Below are 13,474 nucleotides of genomic sequence, written 5' to 3'. Positions count from 1 at the left end.
TACTACTACTACCTCATTACATGAAAGCCCTTGAAAAAGCATCATGTCTTCCGATCTGGCAATCGAGGGACGAGTCAGGAAAGCGGGCCGAAGCGACAATATCCCGATTTGGCAATCTCGTGGAGACGGCACTAGGGAAATGTGAATGCCCTCATAATCTGCATTATCCAAGCAATTCCTGTTGCCTACCATCAGCTCTGTGTTGCGGCTCGGGGCGGCGGATGATAAATTGTATTTCCCAAGAGCAAGGTAAAAATGAGATCCATCATGAAGTATTCTCTCACACCCACTCTTCATGTTTCAGGATGGCATCCTCAATCTCCACGCGTGTCTAAGCGAACGCCTCCGGCGGTTCCGGCATCTCGGTTACAGGATTCGGCCCATCCCGATCGCTCTTATCTGGGATATCTGGGGAAAGCCAAGGACTACGAGTCAGAGCCACCACTGCTGTGACGACAACCCAAGGCAAAATGCCATCTGTGATTCGCTACCTCCTGCAACCATGATCTCGCTTAGCTTCTGCAGGATCTCCCGATCTGAGCATGTCAGGTTTCAGATCGTGACTTGTTGGGATATCAAAGAACTACCGATGGTTCAATGTGAAGAGCGCAAGGTGGCTATCTTGCCGTCGAAGAGCATAAATACCAGACAAACTTCTGAACAGTGTCGTCTTCGTTCATCGACAATCATCTTGGTTCTTCCGTTCCTTCCAGGCTAGTCCTGCTGTCATTCTTTACGTTCGCTTGTAAAAGTTGTGCCTGTGGCAAACGACTTACCTTCTCGCTCGTTCACTGCGTCAATTGTCTGGGACAATTTAACCTGCTTTGATTCATTGCCACTACGGCCATTGTCTCTTTCTATTCTTTGAAATCGTCATGTTGTTCACCAAGCCCAGCGTGGTTGCTGCATCGGTGCTCTCGGCCTCGATGGTCCAGGCACATATGATCATGAACCACCCAGTCCCGTATGGCAAGTCAACCCTCAACAACTCGCCCTTGGCTGCAGATGGCAGCGACTTCCCCTGCAAGCAACGCGACGGGGTGTACGACTGGCCTGCCGCGGACGAGATGAACTATTTCGAAACCGGGGTGTCTCAGGTCCTGAACTTCACCGGCATCGCCGTCCACGGCGGCGGTTCTTGCCAGGTGAGTCTGACCACGGACATGCAACCCTCCAAGGACACAGTCTGGCAGGTCATCAAGTCCTTCGAGGGAGGCTGTCCGGCCAACGTGGACGGCAATCTGGACGGTGACGCCTCGACCCCGGACCCCTATCAGTTCAACTTCACTATCCCAGCCGATTTCTCCGCCGGCAACTACACGCTGGCGTGGACCTGGTTCAACCGCGTCGGGGCCCGCGAGATGTACATGAACTGCGCCCCCATCACCGTCCTGGGGAGCGCAGCCCAGAAGCGCTCCGTCGCCAAGCGCAGCAGCTACCCCGACCTCTTCGTGGCCAACATCAACGGCTGCACCACGACCGAGGGCGTAGACATCCGCTTCCCCAACCCCGGTGATGTGATCGAGTACGACGGAGAGGCCTCTCGTCTTGCGGCCACGGATGCGGCCGCCTGCACGGGGGTGTCCACTGCGTGGGGAGGCAGCTCTGCGACGGCGGCTGCGTCCGTGACTTCCACAACCACCACTGCTGCTGATATCACTGCCACAGTCCCCATTGTGGCCGTCGAGACCTCTGTTGCGGCCTCGTCTTTCGACAACTCCGCTGCCATCACCACCGCTGCCGCCCCCGCTGCGACAACGATTGTGGGCCGGCCCAACGGACACCAACAAAACGCCGTAACGACGACCGCAACCGCCACCGCCACCACCAGCTTTTCCACTGACACCGCTCTCTCCGGCATTCTTAGCGGCGCCTGCAGCCCCGAGGGATCCTGGTGGTGCAACGCCGGTGCTTCCTTCCAGCGCTGCGCCAACGGAGTCTGGACTCCTTCCCAGGATATGGCGCCCGGTACGGTCTGCGCGGCGGGCCAGTCGTCCGATCTCACGATTTCTCTGGCCAAGAGCCGTCGTGATGAGCAGCGCATGCGTCGTCGTCAGGTTGCTTAGGTGTTCGAGGCTTTATGGGTTTGGACGATGTACACCAGGTAGGGGACATGGCCTTCCATGTTCGTCTTCTTTTCCTGGGGGGGGTGTATACTAGGAACCAGGATGTAGGGTATGGCTTTAGCAATGTCCATCAAGATGCTAGATGAAATACTATGCTTCCGTCTCATATTTGAGACTAACCTATGCATAAAGGTGAACTGTGTTGCACACACCGTTGCTTACCTTATCGTGGCTATTTATATGAGGGCAGCACGTGAGTGATTTGTTACTTAACTGTAATGCCACATATGACTAGACCTTGTTCTCTAAGATTTAGGCCACTAGTTGTTCTTACCCCGGCATATGTGAGGATACCAGCTAGCCAATGCTCTTGATTTCCTATTTGTATGAATTCTATTCGGTCACGCGTCTGATGGTAAATTCAAAGTAATGCTACCGCATCAATTACCCTCAAGCTGTGGGTTCATGACCCGTACCCCCGAAGGAATTGCCCTAGCGAAGCTACCGGAATGACCAGGCTACAGCCTTGACACACGAGCGCCATTCAATCTACGGAGCCTCGCAACTCAGGCAGCCCCTCTGCCTTATCGATCACCTGGCAGCAGCCGTCGGTCAGCCTCGTGGCCCGGGTGCGGGCAGGAAGCTTGGCTGTGGCCGCGGGCACCAATCCTCTCCGCCCTGTAATACGAGGCGGCCATCATCTGATAGATGTCATCTACAGCCTTGCGATAGGATGAGAACTACATATATCGCGCCTCAACTGGACATCCCGTCTTCTTCTGCAAACACAATCCCGTCCTCTACGGTATTGCACATTCTCTAATCATCACTGACTCTGTTCCTCATCCCCAAAGATCAGCAAGTGAATAGTCTACCGCAATGTGCAAGACCTCGTACGATTGTGGGTGCAGTGTCAACAACGGCAACGGCTGTACCTGCGGCACTGTCACCCAGCGGAACACTGGGTACTGTATTGCTCACCAGTAAGAAAATCTTCCTCTGTGGCAGAATGGGAACAACGTATCTATGGGCCTATATTGCTGCATGTGTAACTTCAGTCTGATAACTCTCACTCGTTCTAGGAACGGCGGCGGTGGTGTCTACACTCGGCCACGCGGACAGCCGCGTTAGTGGCAGGATCTAAGGTAAGTAGACCGCTCTACTACACTGAGCAAATTCTTCGTAGAGTCATTTTGCTGATGAGAAAGAGCAGGATCGTTCTCAGCATCCAGGTTTCGCCCGTCCTCACCGAGGTCGGAGTTGCCATATGAACCACCCAACATGGATAACTGTTTGATCAAGGAAAGGATAAACTGTTGGAATTATGAGACTTACGAGGCAATCAGTAGCCAGAGACATAAGTGGGCATTGCTATGTTTTGCTTTTAGGGGTTGATGCCGCAAGCCATACTGTGGACAGGGCTGTCACTCACAACGCAAGGTCTATCTTCATGAACTTCAGCTCCGTAGTTTCATTATTGCTTTGGTCACTCAAAGCGGAGAAACACGAGAAGGCATTCTCTTTTACATCATGAGTACTTACTAGGGGCCAATCGTCAACAGCTGGCCTGCTGGCCCAATGGTAAGGCGCTTGACTACGAATCAAGAGATTGCAGGTTCGAGCCCTGCGTAGGTCATTACTTTTTGCCCCTACTTCGAGTCCTGCCTCTTTTAGAAAACCTCCGTTCTGAACTTTGTTCTTGTATTCAATACTGAACTAGTCCTTCTCGCGATTCCTACGATTGCATCCTGACATTCAATCGCGTGTTTTGGCGTCTAATAATTTCTCAAGCTACCAAGCAGAGGTTGCAGCCCCACCCGCTCGAACGGGATATCCACAAGCTCGGCAGAGGAACTCCTGATACCGGTCCCAGGGGTTGCTGACCGTGTTCTGGATATGTTTACAGTTTGTTGGTGATCAGTTGCAAAGCTGCCTCATCTTCGCAGTGCAGCGAAGTGCAATGCAGTACGCAATAACTATACAACGATTGTGCTCCAGCCACTTTGCGAAATTACCGGTTCTACTAGGGGAATACCATAATCAATCCCGTCCAATAGAACCAGGGCTGATTAATGTAATGTTTATCCTCAACCAAGATGTGAACTAATCAGAACAGCATCACTGTAGCATCATTGAACCAATCTCGATAATAACTAAGCGAAGTCGGACCCTTGCAGCAGGCGGTCCCAGAGGGCAATATGCTCCAAAATAAGCGCGGCAGGCATCCCCGTAGGCTACAGCATCTATCAACATCGAAATATTTCTTCCCCACATTACCTGGGATCTAAACCTTTCATTTCGCGACCCTGTCGAGTAAGGTCCCACAGTCTCTCCTCACCGTCTCCTTTCTTCCTCCGAACATTCCCATCTATACATCGACTTTTCCAAAATGGAGAAGAAGACATGGTCAATGCTGGGCAAGGAACCTAAGCCTTTATAGTCCCCTTGTCTTGGAGTAGAACCCCATCACATTAGAATAACAGAAAACAACCCCGATGTAATGAATCAAATGGCAGCCAAGCTGGGTCTGTCGCCCGAGCTCCAATTTTACGACATCTATTCCCTGGACGAGCCCGAACAGCCCGAACAGCTCGCACATATCCCTTGACCTGCGCTGGCTCTGCTGGTCATCATCCCACTTACCTCAGCTTGGGATCGAAGTTGCAAGGCCGAAGACGCCAATACAGAACTATACACGGGCTCTGGTCCGGACGAGCCAGTCATCTGGTTCAAGCAGACCATCGGTAACGCCTGCGGCTCCGTTGGTCTGCTCCATTGCCTGATCAACGGTCCAGCTGTCGACTTCATCATGCCTGAGTCCGATCTCGCGGCCATCCGAAGCGACGCTATTCCGCTCGATATGACCCATCGCGCCGAAATGCTGTGCGACAGCGAGCCATTCGAACTGGCCCACAAGTCGGTCGAGCAGGCCGGCGACAGCTGTGCAGATCCGACCGATGGGCGCAGTGGGGGCCATTTTGTGGGGTTCATCAAGAGCGGTGGGAAGCTCTGGGAGCTGGAAGGATCGCGGATGGGTCCTTTGGAGAGAGGAAGTCTGGCTGATGATGAGGACGTTCTCAGTCCACGAGCACTTGACATGGGCATCGAGAGAATCATCCAATTGAACAAGGACGGAGAAGTGGAGAGCCTTCGATTCAGCTGCATTGCTTTAGCGCGCAAGCTGTAGACTGTGATGAGATATTGACGCACACGTAGTACAGGTGTACCCAGCTGTGAGCAATATGATAACCTATCCTGTATGGTCAACCCCGTCAACCGCCGATAAGACAACTGTCTCGCGCTAGCTGGAGGGGGCGATTTGAGTATGTCCGTCACAGGGAACTCGAAGGTGGGATACTCCATATGTATGGTATCCATGGTAGATGCTCAGATCATTATCCACCAATTGATGATGTTTACTGGATGGTATACAAGTGATGAACTAGTGGACCCTCCCATGATCCTTTAGCCTCTCGGAAGCCCTGGACTGAATGAAACCCTGCATCCGGGCCCACTGACTAACCGACGCCCACAGAACATGACTCGATGAAGATCAAGAGGGTCTAGCAGAGTCAGCCTATTCTTCTGCACTTGAATGAATATACCCTACAGCTATGTTTACGCATACACTAGAGCTTGTTACATTATCGCTCCGCAACCTCCCGCAACATCTTACTACCGGAGTGTCGGGCTATTTGGAAGGGACACTGCTCGCTCGACTATCAACTCTGCAGTTGCCGGGCCTCAACGAGAGCTTTGCTCTGGTCAAGACAGATGCACAGGATGAAGCCTGCGACGGTATGGTGCGGAGCCCCTGCGGTTCGACGCGTACAGCCAAACAGCCATTCGCACCGCGATTATCGAAACCCAGATCGCAATCGCCTATTTCATGATCGCCTGCGACAAATTCAAGAACCAGGAGGGTTTCGTTCAGGCACGTTCTGAGTCTCCGCCTCTGCTTTAGTTTCTACACCAAAGATCTCGTTTGCAAGGTGTACACATACCGTCGAACGTAGAAAGAGCATTGAGTGGGCGCTATAATACCCGCCTCAGCATATCTTAAGTGCGGGAGGAGGTGGACTTGACACTGAAGAGTTTGAAGTAGTCAAGGCTGGACAATGGAGCTGAGGAACAGACCAGACGGAGACCGTAACTAGGATTTTACTTTAGTACAAGCTGACCTTCTTTCCATGTGCATCTGCCGAACACTATCTCAGCACTTCCCATCAACACCAACCACCACCCCCTGGGCCTCCACACTAACCCTACTACTCCTCCCACTTCCTCCCTGCCCCTCCGCATCCCCCTCTTCCCCACCACCAACATTCCACTCCCCAAACACCGCCAAAACCGTAAACGGCACCGTCACCCCCCACAGCACAAACCCAAGCACCATCTGCTTCTCATTTGGCCAATGCGTCGCGCCCACCGCGTAAGCAATGGTGCTGCCAATCGACTCCCACGAGCGCAGGATGCCCGTCGTGCGCGCGACGTCCCCGTCCTCGCTCGCGCCCTTGATCTCCGCCATCAGCCAGTAGACATACGTCTGCAGCCCCTCGTAGAAGAACTTGAAGAACATGTACACCGTGAAGGCGGAGTTGAAGAAGGCCCCGTCGCCCAGATCGAAAGTGGGCGGGTCGACCATGCGCGCCAGGCGGGTCTGCACGATCGCGTTCCAGGTCCAGGCTGCCGTGACAAAGACTAACACAAAGATGTAGACGCCTCTGGAGCGGGCTTGGCGGGACAAGGAGGGCAGGTCGAGGATGAAGCCCGTCAGGAGGTTGGCGGCGGCGCCGACGACGGCAGTTAGGAAGGAGGCTAGGGCGCGGGAGCGGACGGTGAAGTATGCTTTTCTGACGTCAGTATGTCGCTTTTATAGGAGAGGGGAAGGGGGGAAATGGAGAAAGGCGTACTGGTGAGATAGTTGCCCTGGTAGGTTGTCCCGAACTGTCCAGCCAGGAAGATCGGGATCAGCAGGAGCATATACTTATTGTGCAGCTGCTTCCAGATGGCGCGGGCTTCGATCTTCAGGCTTGTGCGCCGCATGTAGGGGATCGGGGTGCCGTTGCTGCGGACTACCTGCTGGGGCTGCGAGAGGAGCAGTGCGAAAGGCGCACCCAGCGACGAGATGGCGACCAGCCCTAGGTAGGTGGTGTAGGTCACCTTGCCGGCGTGGGCGGTGTTGATGTTCAGCGCGAGGGAGATCGCCCCGCCAACTAGGGGGCCCATCTGCCGGATTCCCATCCAGATTCCCACGTATCTACCGGGAGTATTAGTCGATGCGGTGGTTGGGGGAAGAGGGAAGGGTGATGTACCGTCCTCGTTTCTCTTCTTCGGGGTAGCCGACTGCGATGGCAGCTTCACTTGCCCACAGAAGCGAGGCTCCGACGCCACACAGCGCAGCCCCGAGGAGCAGGAACCACTCGTTGCCGTAGCGGTTGTTGCAGTACAGTGCCGCGGCGTACGGGGTGTAGAAGGCGGCGCCGATGAAGAGGGTCCATTTGGCGGTGATTTTGTTGGTGACGCCGCCGGCGAGGCAGCAGCCCACGGACATCAGGCCGTATGTTAGGGCATTGGCGGCGTTGTTGAGGAAGGGCTGGATTTGGGTCAGCAACAACCCCTCCAGAAGAAGACAAGAGAACGTACACTAGCATTCCCCCCCGCTCCAAGATTGTTCAAAGCAGTCCAGATACCCGGCTCGCAGAATGCGACCAGGCCCACGATGATGATCTGGAAGAGACAGGAGCGGTAGAATGCTACCAACCGGGTGAAATCCATGGTTGCGTTGTCGTTGTTCTACTCCACAAGACATGTCTATCCATTGCAGCTGGCGCTGCTATATAAAGTGTGTCAGTGAAGTGATGAAAGCACGTCAGGACCCAATTTAATCGCGACGTCAGGGTTATCGCATCTGCCAAGCGATGCGGGAAGACTAGCGCTTGATTTAGATACGAATTATACTGTGTTCTGCCCTCAGTCGGCCGATAGATAAGATCGGAGCACGCAATGCTGCAGGTAGATGATGTCGACCGGAGGGCAATCGGCAGATGTCCGAGATCACGACGCGCCATCTGTTACCATCGAATATGGGTTCTGGATGGAGAATATTGTCTCTTGAATATTCTTGCGCCCTTTGGCGGACTCATTGTCAATGAAGCATGTACTCTCTCACGGTACGATACCCAGCTCGAGTAAGACCTATATGACTGTCGCATGCTGGACTTCAGAGGGCATTGAAGTAGGGCAAGCAAAACCCAACCCTGATGAATCCTGAATATACGGTTCCATCCTTTTGAAATCTTACCCTCATACCCTTTGTAGCCCATCAACATCCCCAATGATATCAAACCCCCGTCTTCTCCCCCTCTCCCTGCACCTGCACCTCCACCTCCCCCCGCTCACCAACAAGCGTATGCTCCGACTCCAACGCCCGATCCATACTGGCATGCCCGATCCCCAGCGCCAGCAAGAAGCTCAACCCCGAGACAGCCGCAAAGAAGATCCAGAGATCGCGAAACGCCTCACGAAACACACCAACATACGCCGCCTTAACCCTCTCCGCCAACCCACCCTCCTTACTCCTCAAGACCAACGCAAACTCCGCCGCCATCCGCGCAACCTGCCTATCCAACCCAGCGTTCCCCAGCCTCTCCGCCAACCGATTCTGAAAGAACGTCCCCGCCACCGCAACGCCAATGCACATCCCCAGCGACCGCATGAACGTGTACAGCCCCGCCGCCGACGCATCGCGGTTATCTTTCGCTAGTGCCTGGACGGCGAAGTTCTGCGAGGTCAGGATCAGTCCTTGACCCGTGCCGAGGGTGAGGAAGATGAAGACCCAGCGCACGGCCGAGATCTTGGTGTCGAGGAGGGTGAGCAGGGCGATGGCGAGGGTGCAGAGCAGCCAGCCGGACCAGATGGCCCAGCGGTAGGTGCCGAGGCGCGTGAGCAGGGCGCCGGTCACGACGCTGGCGGGCAGCATCACCCCGAGGATGACCATCAGGGCGAGGCCGCTGGTGATCGGGGAGAAGTGTTTGACCGTCTGGAGGCAGAGGGGGATGAAGTAGAGGAGGCCTAGCATCTGTTGCGGGGGATCAGTCAGTATACTACTCAATGAGGTGGGGGGGGGGGGACCAGGGCCACGAACAAGAGCACCCTGCAAACAAGCGCAGAGATACGCCAGCACGGCGGAGACACTCGCGAACAGCTGGAGATGGATGAACGGGCGTCTCGCGCCGTACGCCTCCCACAGCAGGGCCACCACGCAGCCCACCCCGCCCACAACGATGGGCACGATCGTGCGCCAGCTATCCCAGCGGAACTGGTTCCCGCCCCAGGTGATGCCGATCAGAAAGCTGCACAGACTGCCGATGAACAGCACCCCGCCGACCCAGTCGATGCACCCCAGCCGCTGCAGGATGCTCGGCCGCTCGGCGCGCAGCCGCACCGTCAGCGGGACCATGACCAGCCCCAGGCCGCAGAACGGCAGGTTGATGTAGAAGATCCACCGCCAGGGGATCTTCTGGGCGATGGCGCCGCCCACGACGGGCCCCGCCAATGTCCCGATCGCCCACGCCATCTGCACGATCGCGTAGTAAGTCGGCCGCTGCCGCAGCGGCACGATGTCCGTCGTGATCACGATGCAGCTGGCCATGATCCCGCCGCCGCCGATGCCTTGCAGCGACCGTCCCGCCAGGAACAGGTGGAAGTCGTGGGCGACGGCCGAGAGGATCGTGCCCAGCGTGAAGAGGCTGACGACCCCGAAGAGGACCTCCCGGCGGCCAAAGACATCGGATAGGTCCACGATGAACGGCTGGCAGACGGCGCTGGTGAGGAGGTAGGAGGTGCCCGCCCAGAAGGCTTGGACTGTGTCGCCCTTCAGGGATTGTTCCAAGACCTGAGGGTATTAGCGGGATCGCCTGTGGGTGTGGACGGGGGCAGGTACCGGGATGGCCGGCGTGATGACCGTGGTGTCCAGCGAGATGATGAAGGAGAGCAGCGCCAGGCAGCCGAAGATCAGCCACTGGCCCTTTCTCGGCTTCCAGACGGGAGGAGAATCGGAAGGGTCGGACTCGACTGCGTCCGTGGCATGGCTGGAGGCGAGTTCGCGTGTGGGGGGAGTGTCGAGCTCGTCTTTCGTCGTCGACATGGTCGTGAGTGTGACAGCGTGTCTCGTCTCATGATCAGAGAGAATAATGGAGAAGGAAGGAAAGTTGCGAAGTAGAATTGTTTTGTTTCTCCTGGTGCAGTCTCACCCCCGAAGTCAGCTCGGCTTCCAAGCCCTAAGAAGACAAACACCCTTGCAGATGAGCAGGAGCTGAACAAGGGGCGAAGTGAGCCCGGCAAAACAATAATCGACATGCACGAGACAGGTCACCCACCCATCAACAATCACAATTCGCCGATCGCTGCCGAATGCAGAAATGAGAAATGCATCTTCATGCAGCGCATTCCGCCGTATCGGGTCATAATTCGAGGAATGCCGGAGACCTGCAGTTGCCGATACGAGGCTATCGGGAATGAATGCGCGAACGGAAAAGCAATCATGTCGATGGGCTTCGGTCACATGGTTTCGTATGTAGTGTATCTCAGCTGCGCGGTGAAATTGCCAATATAGCTGCTGCATAAGTCGGATGGAGCTGAAGATGCTGCACGGTCCAGTCGTTCGTTCTGAGTCAAGGAAGCAGGGATTTCTGGATCGGCAGTGAGGAGGGCTGACCATTAACCATCGGGTCCTGATCTGCAGAATGGCTGATTGTGATTTCCTTCAGTGAATTCCGACCGATTGGATGGCGAGATCATCCCTATATTACTTATAATCACAGCCTTCTGAAGTGATACGAGGGATGCGCAAGGAGATTGACGTTCTAGGGCCGACCAACCACCAAGCAAATTACAACATGAGCCGTGAAGCAGATTAACTCTATACATCTATGTATGTGTGTTCTTTATATACATTACTCAACTCTCTCTTGCACCAGTACAGCAATTACAGACAGCCTCCATCCCCGCCGAACCCCTCACGCAACAGGCGCATAAAAGCTAAACTTTCCGGTGGGATCATACTTCTGCTTCAACGCCTGCAACCGCTGCTGCCGCCAGTCCTCACTCCCGTACAACTCCCGCGGAGACTCCGTGCCATACGCATAGTTAACATACGCGCGGATCTCCGGGCGGCCAGTCGCGTTGAACAGGATCTCGCGGAGCTGCTGACCCAGGCTGTTGGCCTTCTGGTCCAGCTCGTCCCCGTCGGGGAAGTAGTTGATCATCGGGGCGGCGAGGAGGTTCTCGGTCCGGAAGGCGAAGGCGCTGGAGGCGCTGTCGACGGCGTGCACGCCCTGCGCGGAGTAGCCCTCGAACATGAAGATGGAGTTGTTGAACGGGGAGGCGCCGCGCGTGGCATCCGCGTAGACGTCCCAGGCTTGCTTCTGGGCTGCCACGTCGTACGCCTCGAGGTAGATTGGGAAGCGCGGGTTGGCCATGCCCATCTTCTGGCAGGGCGGGGAGTCGACGGCAATGCTGGTCCAGCCGGCCAGGTCCTTGTAGGTGCCGTTGGCGGGGGTCACGGAGATGGGGCCCAGCGCGTGGAAGGGAGCGCTGTAGGTGGAGTCGACGGCGGTGACGCCTTCTTGGATGAGGTAGAAGACGATGACGGGCTTGAGGAGGGTTAGTTTGGAGGTTGGGTGAGTGGAATGGGGAGGGACGTACGTTGTTCGGGTCCGCGTCGGCATTGTTCATCCAGTAGGACCAGTTAATCACGCCCTCAGGCTGTGTGCCGTTCTTCAAGAGGTAGTCGTTTGTCGCCTGGTAGACGGCCTCGACCTGGTCGCCGCTGAAGATGATGGTCTCGATGGCCCAGTCGCGGTGCTCGATGTCGTAAATCTTCGAGGTCAGCGAGGTGACGATCCCGAAGTTGTGGCCCGCGCCCTTGACGGCCCACCAGAGGTCGGAGGTCTCGTCGATGGTGGTCAGCGTGCCGTTGGCCAGCACGATGTTCATCGAGACGAACTGGTCGGCGACGAGGCCATGGTGGCCCTGCAGCCAGCCATGGCCACCTCCGAGAGCGGGGCCCAGGAGACTGACACATTCGCAAGTGCCAGTCACTGTCTGCTTGCCGGCGGCCCACAGCTCATCCGTCACAATCTTGGACATGGTGCCGCCACCGAAGATCGCGGTCCGGCCATCAGCGGCGACCTGGACGCTGCTCAGCTGGCCCATGTAGATGGCGATCCCATAGTCCATCTTGCCTAGCGAGGTGAGGGCCCCGTGGACGCCATTGTAGGTCAGGAAGGGGATTTCCTTCTTGTTGGCATATTGCACCTATACATCGTCTTGGTCAGTATGTCATCCTGATAGCCGTGGACTAAGACGGGCATACGATCTCGGCAACATCATTCTCCGTGCCTGGCACAAAGACAATGTTCACCTCGGGCTCCTCGAGCACCGACCAGCGAGTGGTCACATTGGTGAATTCACTGGAGCCCGGGCAGTAGACCTGCGCGGTGCTCGACAGCTTGGCTCCGAGAGCCTTGAAGTCGGCATCGCCTGAGTGGCAAGCCCCCTCCGACCCATCGGCCGCACGAGGCAGGGAATGACAGACTGCCGACAGCGCCCACGTGGCGACAACCGTCGCGAATTCCAGCTTGAACCGATACATTGTGTGCAGATACCGGATGGCAAGCCAAGGGAGAAGGAGAACAAGCAAAGATGACAACGGGCGACGGGTGTTGACGATCGTCGCTGTAGAGAATCCTCCCCGGGGGGCGAGACGAGTTTATTTCTAATATTCGTGGCAGCCAGGCTCCACTCGACCAAAATTGGGATTCGACTCAGGATTGTGTTCCTGACTGGGATTCAGTCATATGATCCAGGTTCCTGGAGTAACACCGGAGATATATCTGAGTGTGTAACTCCCCAATAACCAGGATTAGGCTGAAAAGTTGCTGATGGGGTGGTGGTGGATGGGGGGTGGATGGAAGCCCTGATGTGGTGGTGGCCCTAACTGACCATCGAGCTGAATGGGGGAATGGCATGCTCCACACTCACCATCCAGCCATGGAACAAATCCCCTCGGGGATGACGGAAGGCTGCGGAACTGGTCGATCACTTGCTTCTTCAGGACTAATGGGTGGACACCTTATCTAATTTTGGGTGGGGCGCTGGATTCTCCGTGATTTAACCTTGTGCTTGTGCCTCCAACCGAGGTCTGTTCTGGCCTTTATTAATATGCGCCACTGAATAAAACTCCAATTTCCAGGTTATAGACTTCATCCTCTTCATCCTCAAACTTTGATACCCGCCACTGGAACACGGCCAATCACTGCATAATACTTCTCAGTTGTAATTCAGCCAGGCACAGGATAGAGTGCAAGCACTGGCCAGATGTATGCCCTCGCAGCGAAGTGGCC

General features: G+C 55.7%; 6 protein-coding genes and 1 non-coding gene across 7 annotated transcripts; 4 read left to right on the top strand and 3 right to left on the bottom strand.

Annotated features, from left to right (window-relative positions):
- Positions 1-875: 875 nt before the first annotated feature.
- BO95DRAFT_492612 (uncharacterized protein) lies at positions 876-2,376 on the top strand (the record flags this gene model as incomplete). Its single annotated transcript, XM_025590722.1, has 1 exon — positions 876-2,376. One exon carries the CDS (start codon positions 876-878, stop codon positions 2,064-2,066), a length of 1,191 nt encoding a protein of 396 aa, XP_025447788.1. The 3' UTR covers positions 2,067-2,376.
- A 1,254-nt stretch (positions 2,377-3,630) lies between these two features.
- On the top strand, positions 3,631-3,702 carry BO95DRAFT_t10. Its single transcript has one exon. It is a non-coding gene; the product is annotated as a tRNA-Arg (tRNA).
- Positions 3,703-4,264: 562 nt separating this feature from the next.
- On the top strand, positions 4,265-5,253 carry BO95DRAFT_492610 (ubiquitin carboxyl-terminal hydrolase; the record flags this gene model as incomplete). The annotated part of the gene is made up of 3 exons (XM_025590721.1): positions 4,265-4,295; positions 4,523-4,591; positions 4,715-5,253. The coding sequence occupies 3 exons, from the start codon at positions 4,265-4,267 to the stop codon at positions 5,251-5,253; spliced, it is 639 nt and encodes a 212-aa protein (XP_025447787.1).
- Positions 5,254-5,680: 427 nt separating this feature from the next.
- Positions 5,681-6,030, top strand: BO95DRAFT_458618 (uncharacterized protein; the record flags this gene model as incomplete). The annotated part of the gene is made up of 2 exons (XM_025588575.1): positions 5,681-5,864; positions 5,909-6,030. The coding sequence occupies 2 exons, from the start codon at positions 5,681-5,683 to the stop codon at positions 6,028-6,030; spliced, it is 306 nt and encodes a 101-aa protein (XP_025447786.1).
- Positions 6,031-6,279: 249 nt separating this feature from the next.
- On the bottom strand, positions 6,280-7,844 carry BO95DRAFT_449063 (uncharacterized protein; the record flags this gene model as incomplete). Its single annotated transcript, XM_025587922.1, has 4 exons — positions 6,280-6,914; positions 6,980-7,326; positions 7,382-7,662; positions 7,713-7,844. The coding sequence occupies 4 exons, from the start codon at positions 7,842-7,844 to the stop codon at positions 6,280-6,282; spliced, it is 1,395 nt and encodes a 464-aa protein (XP_025447785.1).
- Positions 7,845-8,409: 565 nt separating this feature from the next.
- Positions 8,410-10,215, bottom strand: BO95DRAFT_350800 (MFS general substrate transporter; the record flags this gene model as incomplete). The annotated part of the gene is made up of 3 exons (XM_025582055.1): positions 8,410-9,147; positions 9,214-9,963; positions 10,012-10,215. The coding sequence occupies 3 exons, from the start codon at positions 10,213-10,215 to the stop codon at positions 8,410-8,412; spliced, it is 1,692 nt and encodes a 563-aa protein (XP_025447784.1).
- Positions 10,216-11,016: 801 nt separating this feature from the next.
- BO95DRAFT_378767 (putative FAD-dependent oxygenase) lies at positions 11,017-12,904 on the bottom strand. Its single transcript, XM_025583301.1, has 3 exons — positions 12,445-12,904; positions 11,775-12,386; positions 11,017-11,722 (listed from the first exon to the last, which is right to left on the bottom strand). The coding sequence occupies exons 1-3, from the start codon at positions 12,721-12,723 to the stop codon at positions 11,087-11,089; spliced, it is 1,527 nt and encodes a 508-aa protein (XP_025447783.1). The 5' UTR covers positions 12,724-12,904; the 3' UTR covers positions 11,017-11,086.
- Positions 12,905-13,474: the final 570 nt, after the last annotated feature.

Source organism: Aspergillus brunneoviolaceus (genome assembly GCF_003184695.1).
Source record: "Aspergillus brunneoviolaceus CBS 621.78 unplaced genomic scaffold BO95scaffold_2, whole genome shotgun sequence".
Taxonomy (NCBI): domain Eukaryota; kingdom Fungi; phylum Ascomycota; class Eurotiomycetes; order Eurotiales; family Aspergillaceae; genus Aspergillus; species Aspergillus brunneoviolaceus.
The sequence above is the reverse complement of the archived record's forward strand: the minus strand, read 5'-3'. Positions and strand labels throughout refer to the sequence as shown.

Coding starts and splice junctions, on each gene's coding strand:
- BO95DRAFT_378767 (XM_025583301.1), bottom strand. CDS start 12,723: ATGTATCGGTTCAAGCTGGAATTCGCGACGGTTGTCGCCACGTGGGCG. Junction 12,387..12,444: donor AGAATGATGTTGCCGAGATC/GTATGCCCGTCT, acceptor GACGATGTATAG/GTGCAATATGCCAACAAGAA. Junction 11,723..11,774: donor CCGACGCGGACCCGAACAAC/GTACGTCCCTCC, acceptor ACCCTCCTCAAG/CCCGTCATCGTCTTCTACCT.